The following is a 24,696-nucleotide window of genomic DNA, read 5'->3' as shown; positions in this document are numbered from 1 at the left end:
TGCTTCTTCTTCTACCTGTCAATTTCTTCAGTATTCTTTGATGTGTTTTTTTTTTCTTGCCCTGGGCCCTCTTCTCTTCTCCCTCTATATTATCTTGCTTGGTAGATCAGCTCCCGTGGTTCAGATATCATCTCTATGCAAAGATTAATTCTCAGATCTATACATCTAGCCCTGAGTTCTGTCCTGAAATCCAGTCTCACATCACCAACTGTCTCTTAGAAGATAGATAGATAGATAGATAGATAGACAGACAGACAGACAGACAGAGATAGAGACATATACACACACACATATATGTGTATATATAATTTGAGATTTGTAAAGAACATCCAGTTTAATATATATATATACACACACACGTATATACATATGTGTATGTGTGTGCATCTGTGTGTGTATATACACATATATATACACACAATCTGTCTTGTATGTCAAAATTTTGCCTGTTGTCTTCCTGGGTAGAATATGGGTTCTTGAGAGCAGGGACATTTTTTTCTTTTTCTTCACGACCCTAGTGCTGGGCAAAGTTCCTGGAACTATGCTTTTAATAAATGCTTGTTGACTAACTCTCTTATCTTCAATCTCACCCCACCTATTGATTGCTTCCCAGATACCTAAAAAGATGCTCATGTCTTTCACAACCTTCAAAGGCCCCCATTTGATACTACCTATCATTCCCACTAATGTCCTATATTTCTCCTCTGCTTCATGCCTAAACTCCTTGAAAAAGGTACTTACTTTAGTGCCTATACTTTCTTTCCTCCTACTCAATTCTAATTGCAATCTGGCTTCTGACCTTTTCAACTGAAACTGTTCTCTCCAAATTTATCTATGATTTTTTAATCACCACACATCCTTTTTGAACTCTCAGCAGCCTTTGACACTGTTCATCTCCCTCTTCTGGACACCATCTCATCTCTAGACTTTTATAGCACTGCTGCTTCCCCTGTCTGGACACTCTTCAGTGATCTTTGTTGGTTTTTCCATCTTCCATGTAATGCTCACTAAACTGTCCCTGATCTTCCACAAGGTTCCTTCCTTGAAGCTTTTTTTCCTCTATGTGTACTATTGTGCCTGGTGATCTCATCAGTTCCTATTATTTCTATGTAAATGATTCTCAGATTTACATAGCTATCCCTAAGCTCTTACCTGAGCTCCAGGCTCACATTACCAACTTTCTCTTGGATGTCTCAAACTGGAAGTCCTTTACACATCTGAAACTCACTAAGTCCAAAAGAAAACTTGTTTTCCTCCTAAACTTACTGTTGAGGCCACTACCACCCTCAATTCACCCAGACTTGCAACCTTGGCATCATCATCATCATTGTATGTGTGTGTGTGTGTGTGTGTGTGTATGTGTCCCCTTCTCTAAGAGGTATGTTGGTAAATATTTAAGAACCTGCTCCTTGAGGGGAAGGAAGAGGGTGGGAAGTGTCCCTTGCTTACTTACTTTTAAGTTTAATCTACATTACAAACATTTTTTGCATCACTTTCTTAAGTCTAGACAATCAACAAAACAAGCCCTGATCTGTAGCATTTGCTTATATGATGTATAAATCATAACAATGAAAATGTAACAATCAGCTTTTTCAAGCCTATTTGAACTGACTCCAACACATCCCTGCTTCTTTACTTACATGAAGTCCTCATCATCTCTTATGTGGACTACTGGAGTAACTGCTCTCCCTTCTTCAAGTCTCTCTCCATTCTAGTACATTCACCACTTAGCTACTAAAGTGATTTTCCTAAATCATAGGTGCATATATGCCACTCCTATACTTCATAAATGCCAGCGACTCCATATTACCTCCAGGATCAAATATGAAATCCTCTGTTTGGCATTTAAAGCTTTTCATACCTTGGCCCCCTTCTTACTTTTCTAGTCTTCTGAAATATTATTCACCTTAATATACTCTAAAATCCAGCTACACTGGTCTATAGATACACCCTTTTCCAACAAACATATCAACATACAAAGCAAAAAGAAATAATTATAAGGGAAGTATTTCAGGGAAGAAACTTAATTAATTTGACTTCAAAACTTGTGATACTTTGGATATAGAACAAAATTTGTACAGAGATCATAAATCCTTATATGACTAATAATTATATGCTTTCTATCTCAAAACACTAGTCAACTTCATCCACTTATGAAAAAATATTTGTGATAAATTTCCTATATGCATGGTGCTTTGGGACAAAAAGATATTTAATACACTGATTCTGCACTGGAAGAACATATTTATCATACTTATCCTCAAAAGACATGCTGTTTATCATGTCCTTGCTGTCCTCTATCTCTGGAATGTTCTCCTTCCTCACCATCACCACTTAGTTTCCCTATATGCCGTCATATCTCAGTTCAAATTCTATGTTACACAGGAGATCTTTCCCAGTTCCCACCAGTTTAGTACAACTATAATTGCATACAATATATTATTTCGAATCCTGTTACAGATGTAAAATTACTACTTAATGGACAAAGATAAATCATGCCCAATAATTTAAAACATTTAAGAGAGAGTATGTAGTTGATTTTATATCAACTATAATAAAAAAATTTAACTAATCACTACAAGAATATTGTACCACATCTAGTAATTCAATTTCTTATAATTTGGTAGCTGTTTGAATTTTAAAACTACAAAAGAACAATATGAAACTATATTGTATGGAGGTAGTAGAGCACAGTAGAAAGAGTGCTATATCTAGAGTCAGGATTTAGGGTTGAGGCCCAGTTCAACCACAAATCATTTGACCTTTCTGGGCTTCTTGGATAGAAATTAAAGGGGTGGGATTAAATAATTTCTCAGGACTCTTCCAGTTCTAAAACTAATGACCTCTTGGACTTAAAATAGTCACATATACCCTTTTCCAATGAACAGATCAATATACAAAGCAAAAAGAAGTAATTACAATGGGGGCTGCTAGGTGGCGCAGTGAATAGATCACTGGCCCTGGAGTCAGGAGGACCTGAGCTCAAATCAAACACTTAACATTTACTAGCCATGTGACCTTGGGCAAGTAGCTTAACCCCAACTGCCTTGCCTTCCCTCCTCCAAAAAGCAAAAAAAAAGAACTAATTACGTGGAAAGAAACATCATTAATTTGACCTTAAAACTTGTGATACAGAACAAAATTTGGACAGAGATTATAAACTCTTCTATGACTAATCATATTCTTTCTGTCTCAAAATACTAGTCAATTTCATACATTTATGAAAAAAATGTTTGTGGAAAGTCTCCTACACACATGGCTCTCTGGGACAAAAAGATATTTAATATACTGATAATGCACTGGAGGAACATACATACCTTACCAGTACTATTTTTCTCCCTGGTGATGTGGTTGTTTTGCTTTTTATTTTCTCTACAATATTATATGTGTAATATAATATTGCCTCTTTTGTCTTACAATGCCATTATATCTGTTTTTAGATAGTCTAATACCTTGCACAGCACCATGATCATATGAAACTATATCCCAGGTCAACTTAACTATTCACAAACACCACTACTTGTACCAACTTTACTGTGACTCCTCTGTCTCCCCTACTTTGCTTCAGTCTTGGTTCCTGATACAACATCAGGAAGATAACTAGGTAAGATTTCATATAAATTTACACCCATTTTCTCCTCACCTCATGTCCAAATGCTACATATTGAGGCAGTGGTACTTTTTTTTAAAAAAATTCAACTTGTATGCTTAAATATTTCAAATCTGACAAGTTTTCTATATGTTTTGGACTTTAAACTGTTTTTCTTTTAAAACTTTGTAATTCAGACTTTTCACCAACTCAAATTCATTCTTACCTCATCCCACATTAGTCTGAATTAGGAAGGTTTTACAATTTTTAGTAGGTGATAATGGGGCTCAAGTAGAATTCATTTGCAGAAAACTTATGTGAAAGCATTTGACACAACAGAATATTTCTGAAAACAGCACAAATATGATGACTTTAATACCTTGGGCATGCCATCACTTTCGCCCATGAGATGATCTATGAGTTGATTGGTCAGTGATTCATCATTTGCCTGCCCAACCTATTAAAGGAAAACAAAAATCAGTTACTTTTAATATTTCTCTAAAAATCCTTTGAGCTTATTATCCAAATATAAATTTAGCTATATTAAACAGAAATCAGCCTAGACATCATCACTGAAAATAGTTATCAAGGGGTCCTCATGTTTCCTTGAGTTTATCATAGCCACCCTCTCCTTCTCTGTGAACCTGCCCAGTAGAAGTAGTTATCTAAGGTTGAAGAAAAGTGGTGGAGGCAGCATACTTCTAGCTGCAAAGCATGAATCTAGCACCTCCACAGCTATCAATGCTATTGTGCCAACCCCAAAAGAATTCAGGGCCATGGCAATCTAACTCCCTCTCATGCTGTTTTCTACAAGGAGGAGGGACAAAGAATAAGCAAAGGCCAAGGGAAGCACATGTGATTCAGGTTCCTCCGTCTGAGCGATTTGATCGTGCCGTGTAAGAGTTTAGTAGCGGGAGGGGCATTAAATTTCCTTTAATAACAAGGATAATGAACAGTACTCTTCTTTTGCTTTCCACAGAAAGATACCAGAAGGAAATAAATGTGAGGGAGGAGCAGAGAAAAAAAGATATTGCATTTGTCATCTTAATAGTTTTGCATGCCCAAAAAGTTAAATATTAATGTTTTTCCTTTAAAACAAAAAATAAATCATAAAATCTTAGAAGTTGGTTGCGAAAACCAACTGGCAATTTGGCATTGTGGTTCAGAGGGACAAATATTTTTTCTCAGTCTTAAAAGCAGTTTAGGATTATCCAGATCTTTGAGATAGAAGATAGACTAGAGATAAAGTTGGGTGTTTTTAGAAGCATGCACTCAGTTAAAAGGGCACAGGATGAGAGAAAAGAGTTTGGACTTCATGAATTCAGCAGCAGCAGCAGTGGAGGGTTAACACCTCCAGCCATGGCCACAACTCAACAAGCTAAGCAAGAGAAAATCAGAGAAACAGAAATAACAGGTGAAAAGAAAAACCAAAAGAACACAGAGCAGAAAAATGAAAGGTAGACTGAGCTATAACAGAGACAGTAGAGACAGAGAGGATAAAACCTGTGTTGAAGCTACTGGTTATACTCACCTCTTCAAAGACTGAGGGAAATTACAAACAAACAAAAAAAAAAAGATCTGCTCTTTCCCCAATTTCCCCTACCCATGCCTGTCCAGCAAGATAATACACTACATTCTCTTCCTTTCCCTAAATATTTCCTGGTTCCTATTTTTTGTTTTGTTTTTGCTTTAAACAAAAAGAGAACAACTGTAACCTTAAAAAATTTTAAATTATGGCAAAGTGTCTAAAAACAATTTGTCTAAATGTTAGGAATTTTTCACTATGCTCTGAGCTATTGTAATTGACAGTAATTTTTCTTCTAATATTCCTTCTAAATTCCAAAATATAGAAAAAGAGCCACCTTGACTTGAAAGCTATGTGTTGCCCTTAGGCTTTAAAAAAAAGGAAATAATTGTAACAGGATATTGTTGATTAAATTTCTGATGAGAAAAGGTTTGGAGAAGAGAGGATAACACAGAAAAGTTTACACTATAAACTATCCTCCGGGGAGGAGGAAGGAAAGGTACGGGAAGGGTTCAGCTCGGTTCTTACCCAGCAGAACAGGCAGAAGGGAACAGAAAGATCTGAGTACCACACAGTTAACCTACACCACAAGTCCATATATAAGGAGCTGTGAGCTGCCGGGTTACCCTGTACCCCGTATATGCCTCAAAACTAGAGACACTCAACAGGTTCATGGAAGTACCCCAGTTTCCATGGGACTTTAAGAAGAGAAAAACAAGGGAAGGCTCACTTATGTGAGCCCTTCTAGGCCACAGTTGTGATGACTAATCATGGAAAGTGTATACTAGGCATGGATATTATGAGTTTGGGAAATCAATGCCTGTACAGATACATATGACAGCTGCTATACTAATTATTGTGGGTATGGCCAAAAGGTCTTAGGGCATCCTGAAACATCTGAGATAGTATATTAGGTCTACATGGGGTGAAAAATATTTCTTAGTAATGGGAATGAAGAAAGATGGAACACTTCACTATACAAACTCCTGCTATAATAATTTTATGTAACTACTGAAAAAGTGAATAGTACCTAGAAGCTTACAGTAGATAATCAGGAGCAAAACAAATTTGTGCTCATCACTGAAGCTGTTCTGGACCTCGTCAATGGGTTTGATTAGGTATCCCAAGGTCCAGGTGAATGGTATGGGCTTACTAATCATGCCAATGTCTTCTTGTCTTGTCCTGTGGCTGAGACCAGAAAGTAGTCATTTACTTTCACTTGGGAAAGTATTCAGTATACTTTCACTGTTTTTCCCCAAGCTACCACAATTCTTCCTTATCCTCCCAATCTGATGGGCAGTGACCTAAAAGAGGTCCCATTTCCTGAAAGTGGGTCCACCACTATATTGATGTGATATTGACAGGTGTGAATGAGGCCACATTGGCCAAAGCTCAATGTTGTATGGCTGCTCCTATAAGAAATGAAGGTTGGAATATCAACCCCAAGAATATTCAAAGTCTAACCTAGTCAATTAAGTTTTGGAGAATACTTTGGATGGGGAGAATTCTGATGATTCCAGATGTAGTTGATAATATATTACTGACTCTCTCAGTCCTCCAGGTTGTGAGATTGTGCTCCAGAGACTTGAAAACAATCACAGACGTTTATTGAACTCTTGGGCTTCTGGAGAATCTCCATCTCAGTATTCTGATTGTCCCCATGTACTGAATTGCCTATAACCCTGACTCTTTCAAATGGAGCCCAGAATAGGCTAAGAAGGAGTAAAGTAAGACCTGGAAGACCTAAAGTATTTTCCAACAGCCTCTCCCTCTGAGTCCTTTTGACCCTCTGGAACCTTTGTTTTTGAGATCTCTGTTCATAAGAACTAGGCTCAGTGGAATCTTTGACAGACACCAAGATTTGACCAGATTTGTTGCTGTCAGTTGTGTCCAACTCTTTGTGACCCCATGTGGGGTTTTCTTGGCAAAGATAATGGAGGGGCTTGCCATTTCCTTCTCCAGGGGTTAGGCAAAAAGAGGTCCAGATTTGACCTCAGGTCCTCCCTGGCTCCAAGTCCAGCACTCCTTCCACTGAAACATCTATCAGTTCCTTTGACCAGATTAAAATACCATTAATTAAACTTTTGGAACCCTAAGATCCCTGGAGTGGCCACCTGCCACTGAAAAGTACTTCCATGCTTGTTATTGGGTCCTAGTTGCTACTGAAAAGATGACAGCTGGTCATACCATTACCCTTCATCCACAGTTGCCCTTCATGAGATGGATGATGCAAAATGTTCCCTCTAACAAGATGCACAGGAATATCTAGACATGCATTTCTGACCATGGACAATGTGAGAATTTCTTACGCTTAACTACTGATATTTGCTATACAGGTTGTGTTTTTCTTCTAAAATGAAGGGAAGGGAAGGAAAAAATGAATACTTGTTAATTGAAAAATAAAATGAAAAAAAAGATCTATAGTGCATAGGGTTCTGTTGTTTAATGATAATGTTATATTAAAGACTTTACTTATCTAGCCCCTTTGGATGTTAGTGCTTTTAATGAACAAACTGTGTTTAGTCCCAGCACTACTACTTTGCTTCCTCAGCTAGTCAAACTGGTCCTCATCTACCAAGGATTTGAGTCTTAAGGAATGCTGTTTCACCTGGTTCCCTGATGCCTTCATCCATTATGAAAGAGACATACACAGCTAATCCTCAGTATTCATTAATCCAGTAACAGAGGACACTCTGATGAACAGGAGTACTAATAAGAATTTTGCTGATTAATCACAATAGAAAGTTACTTGTTGGGCATGTTAGTGCCCATCAAAGATCTCATATATCCTCTGATCACCTGAATAATCAGGTTGATGCCCATGCAAGAAGAGGAAAGATTGAGAATTGGATCCATCATCAATCTGGATACAGGGATTATGAGGCTATGTTGCAGTGGGGGTGGAACTATATGATCACCTACACTAAGGATGATGCAGTTACTTCTGGTCAGTGATGCTTCTCTGAACAACTGAGTCATCTGCCTTTGAAATATCATGTCGTTGTCAACTTGCCTCTGATGAAATCTCCCCTCATCTCAGGCAAGAAGTTTGCTCTTACTAAAGATGATAACTTACTCAGGATGCAGCAATGCATATTAATTAAGTCTGCCACTCAATCAGACACCATCAGAGTTTGTAAAAAACATATCCTCCTTCTTTATAGGCACCTTTACAGGTCCCTGTGCCATTATCCCTAACTAGGGTACTGCCTGCCACTATCACATTTACTGGGTTTTCCTTCTCCCATGACACCCTCAGGCAGCTAGCATTACTAAATGCTAGAAATAGTCTTCTAAAACTATGAGATCAGAAGATTATACCTTTAATTATTTGGGGTTGGGTGTCCTACCTCCCAGAAACTGTTTCTTTGATAAATTAGTGCTATCCTAAGAAGAGGAATGGTTCTTCTGGGGTCTGGTAGTTGTTTTTGTCTTTGTTGTTGTTTTTATCTAATCTCCAGAAAAATTCACCTGACAAAGTCTACTTTTAGAGAGAGTTGCAATTAATCCTTTCTGGCTCTTATCTTTCTCCTGTCCAGCTAACTAGATCCTGAGGTTTCTGCCCCATCCAGAAGGTTCATTACAACCCTGGAAAATCATTGAGGTACCCCTCGATTGACCTGTCTCCTTTTCCCAGGATGATTTGAACAGGTCTAGAAAGAATTGGGAAGATCCAAATGGGAGAACTCTTAGAAGGTGCTTTGTTTTTTAATGATGGGAAAATGGGGGTGTGAAATTGTCTTTTTAATAATCATAGGAAACAGGAATTCACCTGGAAGATGGAATGCTTTATCTGATTTGGTGATAATCTTTAGTCCTTGGATGAAAGCAAGGAGAAGGAGAGGATTCTGGGAAGATGGTGTAATAGGTCAGAAAATTCCAAACTCCAAGATTTCCCCCCCCCCAAAAAAAAAGAAATGAAATACCACCTCAGGGTGAACATGAAGCAGTAAAAATAAATAAAAGTAGGGGCAAAACAGGGATCCTCCTGGGACAGAGAAGATATGAAGAAAAGTCCCAGGACAAAGTTTGACCCCTGTGAAGAGCAAACACCTCCATAGGACAACTTAAACAATAAGCAGCAAGCCCTGGGGTTACCTTGGTTGAGAGGCTGCCATGGTCCCAGCAGAAAAACAGGAACTTTTACCACTGAGACAGTGAAGGGTGTTGGGCATCTGAGCTGGAGAAGATCAAGGGAACCTCTGCTGACAGGGAAGATCAAGGGAACTGTAATGCCAAGCAAAGGCAACTTCCAAAGGTTCAAAATACCAGCATAGCCACTCTCCATTTTATTCAGTGACAAATTAAGAAAAGAGAAAATCAAAATACAGCATTCACCAAGTGTGATTCAATGATTTCCAAGTACTACTCCACACCTGGAAAGTACATTCATTTAGTCAATCCCAAAGACCCTCTTCTCAAATGGAGATTAGTTTTCAATCATAAACAAAGTACATTCATTTCATCAGTCACAAAGCACAAAAAAGTCTGAAGTTTCCCACCCCTGGATCACAACTGAATTACATTTATCATCAGTTAACACCAAGTACCTTCTCAAAAGGGGCAGTAGAGAGCAAAAGGCCATCTACCCCTGAGTTACAACAAGGTTAAGATATCATCACAGCATTTAATACCCAAAGAAAGGTCTTTTCTTCATCTTGATCCGAGGCAAGTTCTCAGCAATCTCTGTTCCTGGGGAGACAAAGCTTAACAAGGCTACAAGATACATTGCCAGTGTCCTCATTAATTCATTCTCCTTGTCTGCAGAACAGTCCTAGGAGCCCTGAAAACATCAGTAAGACTTCTGTAAACATACAACAAGAAAATCCTTCTTCAGGTCTTCTAAACCAACAGCAAGGTTCCAGGACCTCTACAACAACAGCACTGTCCTTCACCAGTGGACACAATTCACTCTCTGTCTGCAGAACAGTCTCAGAAGCTCTAAACCAACAGCAAGGTTCCAGAACCTCTACAACAACAGCACTGTCCTTCACCAACAGACGAATCTGGCAAAACAACATCAAAACAGACAGACAAAGTACCAGCATCACAGCCATGTCTTTTCAGTCCTTGGCAGCTCTCAAAAGTCCTGGGCAGCTTGAACTGATCCTCAGCAATCCTCTCTCTCTGCATCCACAATGCTGCTTACAAAAATTCTTCTGCCTCTCTTCCTCTGCTTGTGCCTCTCTAAATCCATGACACAAGCTCCTTCCAGTTCAACCCTCTCTTTTCATGTCAACAAGTCCATCCCACAAGTGGGATTCAAAAGCTCTGGGTTTTAACACTCAATCGGAAAACCAAGCCAATACAGGGGGATCTTTAAATTCCATTACTATTACAGGAACCTCTGCCGACAAGGAACTCCAAACCCAGCTGTGCTGTGGAGACAGGGCTGGGGGTGAGAAGGAACCAGCACACACCTGGTGAGTGCAGAAGTAGTGGGGTGAGACACTACTAAATGTGGGCACTTATAGGAGGCTGAAGGTCTTGGTTCCAATTTCAAGCCTGAGGGGAGAATTAAGGGAGGATCTGAGGTCAGAGGCATGATCCTCCACACCCCAGAACTAGAGGTGATTATAAAAACTAAACTACTACAATTTTTTTAAAATGCACAGGCAAAGAAGAAAAAAATTCAACCACAGAGAGTTACTATGGGAATAGAGAAGACAAGGATTCATCTTCAGAAGAGGATACCAAAGCAAAGAACCGTCTTCTATCCCAAAGAGTAACGTCAAATAGTCACCTCAAAAAGAATTCGCAGAAAATTTTTTTAAAAGATTAAAAATCAAATGAGATCAAGGAAAGCCTGGAAACAATAAGAACATCCAAGAAAAATAAGAAGATTATGAAAAGAAAGTCAACCAATTAGAAAAGGAGATCCAGAATCTTAAGGAAGAAAACAACTCCTTGAAAAACAGAACTGGGCAAGGGGAAGCCAGCGGAGTTATAAGGGATCAAGAAAGAATAAAACAAAATACAAGTAATGAAAAATAGAAGATAATGTGAAACATCTCATAAGAAAAATAACCGATCTGGAGAACAGATCAAGAAGAGAAAACATAAGAATAATCAGACTCCCTGAAAGCTATGATCAAAAAAAAAAAAAGAATGTTGATACAATAATGTAAGAAATAATTAAAGAAAATTGTCCTGAAGCATTAGAACCAGAGGGGAAAGTAAAAATAGAAAAAATCCACTGATCACCATACAAAAGAGATCCTATGAAGAAAACCCATAAGAATATTATAGTCAAAACCTGAAACCCCCAGCTCAAGAATAAAATATTATGAACAAAAAGAAAAAAACAATCTATATATGGCAATACCACAAATAGAATCACATAAGACTTAGCAATCATGACACTAAAAGACCACGTCTTGGAGCACTATATAACAAACAGTAAAAGAACAGGGGTTCTGGCTGCATATATCATACCCAATAGAGCTAAGTATAATCATGAATGAAAAAAAAATGGCTGTCAAATAAATTGTCACACTTTCAGGACTTTGTTAAAAAAAAAAAACAATCATCTGAACTTAACAAAAGATTTGACATACAAGAGTCAAGAGAAATATAAGGTACAAACCAAAGACTAATTACTAGGGACTTCAATAAGACAGACTGTTTACCTTTTATGTATGTAAAATATAAAACCATATCAAAATTGTTATTAGTAATTAGGTAGTTCATAAGAAAGATTGGGGTAGACCTGAGCATGATATGACTTTAAAAAGTAAAACCATTTAGGAACTGCTAAAAAGAACTTTATTTATATTTATATAAATAAATATTTAAATTTATATTAATTATATTAATTAAATTTAAATTTATATTTAAATTAAAATGATTATTTTATACAAATGAGGTGTGAGAAGAAGAAATGATATAGAGGAATTAGATGGGGAAGAGGGTTGTTAGTTCTGGAAACCTATATTCATCGGGAATGGGTTCAAGAGGGAATAATATATATCTAGAAGAGTATAAAAGTCTTCTAAATTTAGAAAGAAATAAAATTCTAAGGGGATAGGGAGGGAGGAGAGGATAAGTGAAGGATCTCTAGAGGGGAAGGTGAGGGAATAGAGGAAATACTTGATGATTATTTGATAAAGAAAAATATCACAATGAAAACATTCAATGAACTTTCACAGATGTAAGGTTAGCCTCAATCCCTGCCTCATTCACATATTCTACTCATTTCTTGTGATTCATAGAAATATAAATACTGCAATAACATGATAAATTCATTTAACTAAGTATAGGATTACTCAAAATAGAGTGATAATGTTTTTTTTTCCCTTAAAGCAATTCAATCATCTACATTTCTTACGGTATCAATTGCCATTTCTATGGCCATGTTATCTTCTGTGTTTGAACATTTCAGGAAATGTTTTAAAGCCTGTAACATAATAATAAATACATGAATAAAATTAACAAATAGTATAAGGAATTAGATCTATATTAATTATCCCATAATAGTATAGTCCAACAGATGTGAATAAAGTAAAAAAATAATATTTTATTAATAGATATTAAATAATAACCTATCATAGCAGTGATGAGAGCCAAAAAAATTTCTAACAAATTCAGTTTGGGGGCTGTTTGATTACATCAAGGTATCTACAATTCACTTCCAATTGCTGATTTCTTACTGCATGAATTTTTCTTTACTGCTATTGTCTACCTAAGCTTAATTTTCTACTTCTACAGTGAATTTTCTACTTCCATAGTAGCACAGACATGTCTGACACTGGGTTCAATCTGTTCATTGTTAATATTATTTATGATGTGGAAGGATTAGTCAGTCCTTCACAGTTTCCCTATGAATAAATAATTAATGCTATTTTCTATAGTCACATTTTACTCATCAATTTCCTTTTTCTTTTTTAAAAATTTCTAATTTTTATTGATGCCTTTTATCTTATATAGCTTTTATTTCTAAATATGCCCCTTCCCTTTCTCCTACCACAGTGTTATCATTTGTAGTAGATTAAAAAGGAAAAAAAAAGGAATTTGCTAAACAATAACCAGCACATCAAGCACATATGATAATATGTGGAATATTTTATACTCATAGCTCCATGGGTTAAATGACCATCTCTATAGTACTGTTTGCCTGGTCTTTATGTCTAGCTCCAGTCTCTTTTCTTAGCTCCACTTCTACATCACCAATTGTAGACCCTCAGCTCTATCATGAATGAAGGGAAGGGAATATATATACATATGGAGTGATGAGAGAAGTGGAACTTTGTAATGACAAGGAGATATAAGGGGTTAATCTGGGATAGACTTACTGAGGTTAGTTTTAAACACAGTTTAAAACTTTATATTTAATTTAATTCAACAAATATTTACTGAGAACCTAATATGTGCAAAATATTGTTTTAGGTGACCGGAGGTGAAGGAGACCGTGTATAAGCAGATATAATACTGAGTATGACAAAGATCCTGTCCTCAAAGAGTTTATGATGTGAAGTAAGGGGATGAGGGTAGTATAGACAAAAGAAGTATATCAATAAAAACATTAATAAAAAGGAATGATGTCACAAATGCCACCAGAAAGGGACAAAGTATTATGGATGTTCAGACATGGGAGAGAGATCACATCTGGTTATTTCTTGGAACGTTTCATGGCATTTGAATTGTATCTTGAACAAAGGACAAGATTTCAATGGCAAAAGCTATAAGAAGAAAACATTTCAAGCAGAGGAAATGAAATGAATAAAGGCATTGAAGGAGGAAATTATGAAGCACATTTGGAATAATGAGTTATCTTTTTTTTGCCTGATACATAAAATTAATCCCTGTAGGAGAATTACCAACATTTCAGCTCTCTCAATGAAGAGATAATGGTTTGTTTCGGGGGCTTTTTTTTTTTTTGCTTTTCTAAAATATCCTCCACATAAGCCAAATTTATTCCTAAGGCAGAGATCTGAACACATTATTACCTCAATACAGGAAATTCCAGTGGCTCCCCATTGCCTCTAGTACAAAATACAAACTTCTCTGTTTAGTATTTAAAGTCCTTCACATTCTTGTCCCAACTAATCTTTTCAAACTTATTTGTTATAACTGCTCTTTGCGCTTTCTATATTTTAACCAAATGATCCTATTTATCATTCCCCACATACAACACTCCATACCCTGCTTCTGCACAGTGTTCCCCCTATCTGGAATGCTCTCCCTTCTTACCTCTATCTCTTGGAATCCCTAGTTCATTCCAGACTATGTAGGCCTTTCCTCATTCTACCCAATTATTAGAAATCCTCCCCTCCCCCAAAAAAATGGCTTTGATTTTACTTTGATTATATGTTATAGTTATTTATCTCTCTACCTATTATTTCCCACTCCAATATAACCTTTTTAAGGAAGAAAATATTTTTGGTTTAGTACCCCAGGACCTCACAGAATGCCTGGTATGTAGTAAGTGCTTAATCAGTGCTTGCTGAATTGAATTACATGTGCTCTAACCATATTCCCTCTCCTCAAGGACCTTGATAATTCAATATGTCTCTTCTTCTAAACGCATTTTCAATCTCCCCCTCCTCACTGTGAGAAAGGAATTTCATTGTTCTGCTTCCAAAGCACTATGGGGGAGGGGGAGGCAGGGGGTAAACACCAAGGCCTTGTGCTTCCCCTTACTCAATTTATGGTTAGGGTACATCCTGTCTGAAGTAGGAACTAGAGGCTAGGACATGACAACCCCTCAAAACCTAAGAGTTCAAATAAGGGGCAAAGTTCTCTTGTATCTGTGCACACCTAATAGCCTTCATACATATTAACTTACACACCGATGCATAGATTATCCCTCCATTTTTTTTTAACATGGGATTCATGTTCAGGATGGAGAACATGGTAAGGAGTAGTGAGTAGATTGGAAAGATTCTAACTCAGAAGAGCTGGGACCAATTCCAGCTCCAAAAGGAAGGACTAGGAAGTACTACTCCATAAAAAGCTCATTGTAGCTTCTGTACATATGAATACATCCCTACAGGGTACCATACATCCACTCGGGAGCACAAATAAACACTTCCTTCACTCACTTCAAGTTTCATTTCTTAAGGGAGGACGGAACTTTGCCAAGGAGTGACTGAACCCCATTCACTGATTCTCATTTGTGTATAAACATGCTCACCCTAATCCTAAAAAAATCTATCCCTTGCCTTTTCTAGACTTCATCTCTACTTTGTCACTCTTTGTCAGTCATACGTATTTCAACATGGCCCACCACCTTCCTCTTGAAATTGATTATATCCACATTTCTGGTTCAACTGTTTGATATGGACAAAACCATGGTGCTAATTCTGCTGTGGCTCTCCTCCTCAAGCCTTTGTCCTCAAAAGAACAACTTACTCCAGTGAGAAAGGCATGGAAAAATAAGTGCTTAATAAAAACTTGCTTAATTTCATTAAACTAAAATAAATGACAGTTATTAAACTGCTGAATATATAACAATTTCATTTCATGTCAATGGCTCAATATGAACTTAAAAGGAAAAGAAAGTCCCAGGGATCTATGCTGACCACAATAGTGTTTAGCCCACCACGTACAAAGTAAGAACAATATGACTAAAGATAAACTTTAAAATTTAAAGAATTTTAAATTTCATATGCCAATAATCAAAGATAAATGGAAATACTTGTTTTATTTCTTAAGTTCAGAATAAAAAGAAAAAAGATTAGAGGTTCCTGGACAAGGTACAGTGGAAAAATGATAGAACAAGAAAGTAGAGTAATACTGAGGATAGTAATGAGTAAGTTGAATCTGGAGTTGTGGATACTGGAGTGGTTAAAGGGAATGGAAAACTGGATTTGAACAGTTTCTTCTCTAAACTTATGATACTCCAGAAAAATAAGGTCTGAGGTCCTAGGTCAAGTAGCTAAAGGGGATGGAGGCAGACAACTTAGTGTGCTCAAATGGCAGGGGGTGGGGGAAACAGCAGACTAAAGAGCCTTTATAGGAAGAAAATTTTATTGACTTTGTAACATTTTTGGAAGAAATCTAGTAAAAGGAAAAATAGAAACCAGTTAAAGGATCACCAAAATAACGTGCAGAAAGACATAAACCCAGAAAGTAAATTATGCAAGCAACTCTTCATTGATCTCACTTTTTCCAAAACTATCTTTAAAATTAAGCCAATGTTGTTTTCAGCTAAAAAAAATTACCTGTGTTACATGATTTAGACATAACAGGTGATATCATAAGCAAATTAGGAGAGCAAGGAATAGTTTACCTGTCAGATCTATGGAGAATGGAAGAATTTATGACCAAACAAGACACAGAGAACATTATGAAATGCAAAATGGATAATTTTGATTACATTAAATTAAAAAGGGGCTGCACAAACAGAGCCAATGTAACCAAGATTAGAAGGGAAGCAGAAAACAGGGAAATAATTTTTATAGCCAATGTCTCTGATAAAGTCCTCATTTCTCAAATATGTGGAGAACTGAGTCAAATTTGTAAGAATACAAGTCATTCTCCAATTGATAAATGATCAAAGCATATGAACAGGTAGTTTTCAGATAAAGAAATTAAAGCAATCTATAGTCATATGAAAAATGCTCTAAATCACTACTGATTAGAAAAATGCAAATTAAAACAGCTCTGAGGTACCACTTCTCACCTATCAGATTAGCTAATATGACCAAAAAAAAGGGAAATTATAAATGTTGGAGATGTGGGAAAATTGGGATACTAATGCACTGTTGGTGGAGCTGTGAACTGATCCAACTGTTCTAGAGAGCTTTGGAATTATGCCCAAAGGCCTGTAAAACTGCATACCCTTTGATCCCACAATATCATTACTAGGTTTGTAGCCCAAAGAGATCATAAAAAATGGAAAAGGATCCATATGTACAAAAAGACTTATAGCAGCTTTTTGTGGTCGCAAAGAATTGGAAATTGAGGAGATGCCCATCAATTGACTAAATTACCAATGACTAAATACGCTGTGGTATATGAATGTAATGGAATACTATTGCTCTATAAGAAATGATGAGCAGGTAGATTCAGGAAAGCCTGGAAAGACTTGCAGGAACTAATGCTGAGTGAAATGAGCATAACTAAGAGAACACTGTACATAGTAACAGCAACACTGTGCAATGATCAACTTCCCAGCAATACAATGATCTAACAATTCCAAAGATTCAAGATGGATTATGCTTTCTCCATCCAGAAAAAGGACTATGGAGTCTGAATGCATATCAAAGGATAGTATTTTCTCTTTTTTTTTCTTTACTGTGGTTTTTCCTTATTCTGATTCTTCCTTCACAACATAACTAATGTGGAAATATGTCTAATAATAGCCTACAGCAGACTGTATGCTGTCTTGGGGAGGGGGTAGAGGAAGGAGGGGGAAAAATTTGTAATTCAAAGCTGTAAAAATGAATGTTGGAAACTATCTTTACATGTAATTGGAAAAAAATAAATTCTATTAAGTGGGGGGAGGGGGCATTAAAAAAAACTGACCCGTGCATACTGACCACACAGCAAAAAGAATTTTCCAGCTGAGAAATGTTTCTTTTCTCCTTCAAAATATAAAGCAATGCTCTGATAGTCTTCATTAGTGGTATCCTCAGAACCTATAACCAGAAAGACTAAATGTAATTTCTACATCTTCAATCCCAGGTGTGTGTTGGCACTGCCAACTCTTCTTGCCCATCTCTAATATCTTTCAGTCCAGGGGACCAAATGAATTTACTCCTACTGAAGCAAAGAATGGTCTAAGTCAGGGGTGGGGAGCCTGTGGCCTCGAAGTCACTTGTGGCCTTCTAGGTCCTCAGGTGCAGCCTTTTACTGAGTCCAAGTGTTACAGAACAAATCCTTTTATTAAGGGGATTTGTTCTGTGAAGTTTGGATTCAATTAAAGGTCTGCACTTCAGGACCTAGAGGGCCACATGCAGCCTCAAGGCCACAAGTTCCCCACACATGGTGACAAAGCTTCAGGCAAATACATTTGAACGCAAAACACTTAAAAAGTTTTATATGACATTTAAATGAAAATAATCCCATGAAAATTTCACAATATTTACCAATAATATCAGCATAAAGTTCCATCTGATTATGCTGCTGGGCCAGTGTGAAAGCTTCATTATTGCACTTGGACATAACCAGAAATTGGATAGCAGAACCATAGTCACCCAGCTGGAGGAAGAATCTAATTCAAATGAGGATGTGTATGACATAAAAAAAATTAGTAAAAACCTAGCACATTTGACTTAAAGCATGTTGTCTTGGTTTCAGAACCCTCCTCCATAATTACTCTTCATAGCTCAACTTTCTTGCCTTCCTCTGATGCAATAAGAAACAATAGGCACAGGAAACTCAACTGCCAATATTATATATATATATATATAATACGCTCAATGATAGACAATAATTACATCCAGATACCCAATTATAGAACAGCTACAATGAAAATAATTTATAATAATGTGATATCTGATGGTCTCCCCAAGCCAAAATTTAATTCCCTCTCTTTTCCATTCAAGGAATACATCTGGAATTAAAACAATTCTTTCATGGAAGATGTGAAAGAAAAAGAATAAGAAACAGATTATTCCTGGTAGCCTCTAGAGCTACATTAAAATGGCTTTAAGGAAACAAAAATGTCTTTCTAGTGACAAACTTAAAAAACTTGAGAACTTAGAAAATAAACTTCCAAAATAAGTTTTCCATCTGACTTTTCAAGACTTCACTAAATGTGATCCCAATACTCAAAAGATATTACCTTAGTAACCCACACCAGAAAACCCAAGGAAATGAAGAGCTACTATTCACCATATTATGACTGATAGTTAGATATGTGACACACTGAGTTTGTCCTAAATTTAGTACCTACATTTTGGACAGGCAGTGAAGTAGAAAATGAGGTTGGCTCAGAACTGAATAGGAGGAAAGTAGCCTAGGCTGCATTTTGGGAAATTGTACAGTGTCTTTAAAAATCCCAGGACGTCATCTAATACAAAATCCTATGTTTTTAAGAACAGTATTAGACTGGTATAACTAACATGTCTGCAAATAATAAAGACATAAATTCTGCAAATGACTATGTCCTCCAAAAAAGCAAAACTATGGAAAATAAAAAAGTAATGAAAAGACATCCCAGGATATAAGAAGTGTAAAAGATATTCATGATAGGGAAAAGGAGGCAGACCAGTCATTTGGTAGCAAAAGAATAGCCTGAGTGTTATACTAACAAAAAAAATTTTTAAGACCTAAAGAAGGACATCCAAGATGGTAGGTAAATACTTCATAGAGAAGTTATGAAGTTTTCCACCATGCAAAAAAAGTAGTTTTCACCATTAAGGGTACTGCCTTCTACAACTATATCCCTATATTCTACTTAATATCTTACAGTTATGGAACCTTTGACATATTTAGCCATATTTCAATATACAACTGTCATAAAGAAATTAAAGTACCCTTTTAAACTGTGTACTCCTTTCTGTTTCCATTCCATTTTCTCCAGAGGTCTATCATATCTAACTTCTCTAAAATTCTATTAATCTTAATTCCTTATTAATTTTATAGTTAAATCTATCTAGTTTTGAGTGGGGTATTGAGGTCCCCCATTTGTATTCTGTTACTGTTTCCTTCTATAACTCATTTAACTTTTCCTTTAAGAATCTGGATGCTCTCCCATTTGGTACATATGTGTTTAGTATAGATATTATTTCCTTGCCTATGGTACCTTTTTAGCAAAACAGTTTTCCTGATTATTTCTTTTAATTATGTCTACTGCTTTGTCTGAGATCATGATTGCTCCTCCTATCCTTTTTACCTCACCTGAAGCACAACAGATTCTATTTTCACCCCTTATTTTAACTTTGTGTCTTTATGTCTGAATTCTTTTCCTTCTCAATGACATATTGGGATTCTGATTTCTAATCCATTCTGCTATCCACTTCGGTTTTATGGGTAAGTTCATCCCATTCACATTCACAATCATGATTACTTCCCTCTAGTGTATTTCCCTCTATCCTATTTTTCTCTGTTTATCCTTTTCTCTCTTTATTCTGTCTCTCCTCAAAAGTCTGTTTTGCTTCTCACTACTACCTCCCTTAATTTCCCCTCCTTTTTATCACTCCCCCCTTCTCTTATCCTCTTCCTTCCTACTTCCCTGTTGGTAGATTTCTATGCCCAACTGAGTATGTATGTATATTCTTCCTTCTTTGAACCAATTCTGATGAAAGTGAGGTTCAAATCATATAAAATCTTATTATTTTTAGGTTGACAAATGGCCTAAATGTTATGGTACTTTAAGGCAGTTTCTTCAATAATGACCAAATCTCTAATAAGATGTTTGTATCAGAGGAAATTTACCAGTGGTAAAATCATTTGAGTCTTCTTCCCATTTGTACTATGGGGATAATAATACCTTGATTTGACATTATCTTGTTGATAGTATATTTTTAATAGAGAACAGTTTTCCATACAGACATCAAATCCCTGACACTCACTATCTTCAAGCAGTGACTACCATGATGACCCTACCATTTTTTCTTCCATCACAAGATTCTTCCTAGAATGCCTCTTTTATGTGAGATAATTCCCTCTCCTCCCTGTTCGTCCTCTCTCTTCCCCCTCCTCCCTGTGGTTCCTATCCCTTTATATTTTTTTTAAGATCATCCCATCATAGGAAGGTAAATAGTTTAACCTCATTAAAGGCCTTTGATTTCTTTTTCATTTTTGCCTTTTTATACTTCTCTTGAGTCTTGTGTATGAACATCAAGTTTTTGTTTCAGCTCTGGTCTTTTCATAAAGAATGCATGAAAGCCATCTATTTCATTAAAATCCATCCTCACAAGAATCTCATCAGATATGTAGCTATACTAAAGGTATTCTTTTTTATTATACTTCAATTCAAAGGCCTTATCATATGCAAGTCACTGTTCTAGGTGCTGGACATAGGAGAACAAAAACAAAATAAATAACTGGCCCAAGGAAATCACGTTCTGCTGAAATTTGACAATTATTGGTGGGTATTTAAAGGGCAAAAGAAAAAATCAGAGAGTTCTAGGAATTTCTGAGGAAGAAGAGAGAATTAATAACTAAGGGAATCAGGAAAGGATTCATGAGCGAAAAAGTGGTTCTTATGCTGAGCCTTGAAAGAAGATAAGGTTTTGGGGGCAGCTATGTGGCGCAGTGAGTAAGAGCACCAGCCCCAGAGTTGGGAGGACCCAGGATCAGTTCTGGCTTCAGATACTTAACACACACACACACACACACACACACACACACATAAACTGGCCGTGTAACCTTGGGCAAGTTACTTAACCCCAATTGCTTAAAAAAAAAAAAAAGATAAGGTTTCTGAATGACAAAGCTGAAGACATAATACATTCTAGGTATGAATGAATAGACTTGGAGTCAATAAGAACTGGGTTGAAATTAGACCTGACTAGCTGGTAAAATTTCTGGCACTTCTTTTGGTTCCTCAACCAATACATTGCTTTTTGTATTTATAGATTTTTTTTTAGTGTTACATTCTACAAATGTTTTGCATGAAGTATATAATAAGCACGCAGTTGGCTTATATTTGGAGATAGTTACTAGTGTTCTTCTTTTCCTTATTATTTCTATAAGAGTTACTATTTTATTACTATTATATGAACACAGAGTCAGAAGACTATTTCAGTAGTCCAGGTGAGAGGTGCTGAGAACCTAAACTAGAGAGATGAGTAAAAAGAAAATGAATATGAGAGATATTATGGAGATAGAATTAAGTACAACTTGGCAACAAGATATATGGGTAGAAAGAAAAGAGTCAAAGATGACTGAAATTATGAACCTGGACTGAGATAAAGGTACTGTGAGATCCTGAACACATATCCCCTCCTACTTCCCCCTCTATGTCTGACCCTTTTAGTACCATATATTTTTACCCCAAGAAGTTACAACATGACTATCATATTACCTGGCTACCATTTTGGCTCCCTCAAGAGATTGTGTTTCCCTGACAACGCTAACAGCTTTTTCAGGATTACCAAGGTGGTCCAAATATATACGTATTACATTATCCCATTGCTTGGCATTTTTATAAGCCACAACAGCTTCTTTATATCTGGAATAAATAATGGGCATGTCTTAAATTTCACATTTTGAATATTTTTTAAAGAATTAGAGGTCTGTAATCACAAATGTGATCTTTACTTATCTAAAACCACTATTCTAATTTTCCCATTTCCTTTATTATTCTTAGTTATTATCCTCCTTTTTCCATTTATTGCTTCTTTCCCCAGTTTCTACCCCACTCATTAGTTGTGCATTCCCTTTGTTCTCCTGGTGGCAAACTCTTAATAGAAGTGATCAGGTAAGGCCTTTAGAAGTCACATCACTGTCATTGTCTCCCTGAAGAGAAGACATGGCCACTGGAGGCTTGATCCCCAAATCACTGCATGGCACTTGGGGATCCAAATATGTAATTCAAAAGGAATCAAATTCAAACTAAAGAATATACAAATTGTTAACTAAACTAAAGAATTTTCAAAGTGAATACCTATAACTTCAGCCTAGAGATAGCTATTCATGCAAATAATGTAAAACTTAAATAGCATTTTTAAATGATGTCACAAGTTATTTTAAGATACTATTTAAATAAATTTTTTCGCAGAAAGGTAGATATTTATATTTTCATGAAAATTGAATTGTCTTTAAATAATATTTAGTACATATCTTTCTTGACATTTTGGTAAAATAAAATATTTATTTTCTGAAATGAAACTTACCTTCCATCTGCTTCCTTAGATTTGGCATACTGTAGGTGAACCTTTGGAGAAGACACATGTGGAAGTAACTCACCAACTTTTGCCCTAGAAAAGAGAAATTAATAAATTGTCATATGCCTGAAGTAAATTTTTCTTTTACATTTGTATACCCTTCACCCACAAACTAACAATGTAACTTTTTTATTTTAAAACATATATAACAGCAATAAAGTTCTTAGAAAAATTTTGTAAATCTTTTTTGTTACTTATGTCATTTAAAAAACCAAGAGAAAAAATATTGTTAAAGTTGTTACCCTGACTTGATGCTATCTTTCATACTGTCTGTGTTTTACTACCTAGTGAATTTGTCTCATGTAATGGTAAATCTTCCCTGACCCTTAATAAATGGATCTCACTTGGAGTCCAACAAGAGAAGCTTACTTAGGGGAGGCTTGTTTTTCACCATACCTGTTGTTACTTTGTAATTAGGCAATGGGTCACAAAGGTTGTGACATCTTCTGACCCTGGAGAAGGCTATATATATACCCTGACATAAGGTTTTGCTCTGGGGCTTACTTATGGGAAAAGTTACGTGATTTGGCCAGATGAGACTCTGAGCAACCACTGAGCCCCCCAGCTTTGAAAACCCAGATGTTGGTGCTTCTCTCTCTGGTAACTAACTGTAACCCTGTCTGTCTGTTGAATTGTGTTATTTTCTCTGTCTGTATTTTTTGTCTACTTGTAATTTCTATTTATATTTTCTCCGAAGTTCAGGGTGCCGATTTTTTCCCTTGAACTAGGTAAATGATATATGTTTGATTAAAGTAAGATTGTTAACCCCTTCTGAGTTGTTTTCTTTTAGAAAAGCAGATCAAAGAACCTATGTTGGCATGCATCCTGGATATGCTAGGGTGCTTGCAGCTATACCTCTTCAGCAGCTAAGTTCAGCAGACTAACTTTATTAAAATAAAACAGGAGACTCTACTTCATAAGATGGTAGTAGTTCTGGGGCAGCTAGGTAGCACAGTAAATAGAGCACCGGCCCTGGAGTCAGGAGGACCTGAATTCAAATCTGGCCTCAGACATTTGACACACTTACTAGCAATGTGACCTTGAGCAAGTCACTTAATCCCAATTGCCCTGCCCTCCCCCCTCCAAAAAAGTGAAAAAAAAAATGGTAGTTAGTTCTGAAGTCGGTAAACCCAAAGATATTATAAAGAGATAAAGAGGTCATCAAGAAATAATTGAGCTAATTAAAGAAATAAGAACATTGTGGTGGGAATGTTTCCTTTACTTTTAATAGCTAATGGTTTTAAAATTTCATTATATTTTCATTTCTTCACCTCTCATCCCTGTGCTTATTTCAAAGTATGATTATTTGTCATACTCCATCCCCTCTCACACTGAGAGAACACTTTTGCTCTGAACTGTTTTACAAATTTTTTATAAACAACCCTGCACTATATATAGTCACATCAAATTCTTACCAGTTTTTACATCGGATATACACAGATGCTGCTTTATCATAATACTGTCCTTTTTCATATAACTGAGCGGCTTCTGAAAATTGCTATAATAAAAGAAAGTTATTTGTAATGAAAAAATACCTTAATTAAATCATTTAATTATATGACTTTCAAAGACTACCTTCATGCTTTCTAGAATTGTTCCACAGTCCTTTTTCAGCAGTCTGCTAGGATGTTTAATGGCTTGATTAACTCCTCGACGAATATCTCCCATGCGAATGGACATTTGAGCTACTCCAGCTTGACAGGCTTCATCATGTTCTTGATACTTAAATTTCAGTGAGAAAAATATCTTTCATTTTTTTTTCACAAAAAAAGATGGTTTTTAAAAAGTTCATGGAAACAGAG

General features: G+C 36.3%; 1 protein-coding gene across 1 annotated transcript in view; it reads right to left on the bottom strand.

The window, feature by feature from the left end:
* The window catches only part of LOC138146493 (WD repeat-containing protein 19-like), a 154,033-nt gene that overhangs the window by 38,526 nt on the left and 90,811 nt on the right, over positions 1–24,696 (bottom strand). Inside the window, exons 19-26 of the mRNA XM_069068410.1 lie at positions 24,470–24,616; positions 24,310–24,392; positions 22,844–22,927; positions 22,033–22,179; positions 18,146–18,270; positions 17,583–17,695; positions 12,442–12,510; positions 3,969–4,046 (exon numbers count right to left, since the gene is read on the bottom strand). Of these exons, the coding sequence (XP_068924511.1) occupies positions 3,969–4,046; positions 12,442–12,510; positions 17,583–17,695; positions 18,146–18,270; positions 22,033–22,179; positions 22,844–22,927; positions 24,310–24,392; positions 24,470–24,616 (846 nt within the window). The remainder of the gene's footprint in view (positions 1–3,968; positions 4,047–12,441; positions 12,511–17,582; positions 17,696–18,145; positions 18,271–22,032; positions 22,180–22,843; positions 22,928–24,309; positions 24,393–24,469; positions 24,617–24,696) is intronic.

The sequence above is a fragment of the Petaurus breviceps genome, unplaced genomic scaffold (assembly GCF_028583685.1).
Source record: "Petaurus breviceps papuanus isolate PSGF00001 unplaced genomic scaffold, PetGlider_PUasm1.0 140, whole genome shotgun sequence".
NCBI classification, from domain to species: Eukaryota; Metazoa; Chordata; class Mammalia; order Diprotodontia; family Petauridae; genus Petaurus; species Petaurus breviceps.
This window is presented reverse-complemented; position numbering and strand designations above follow the sequence as displayed.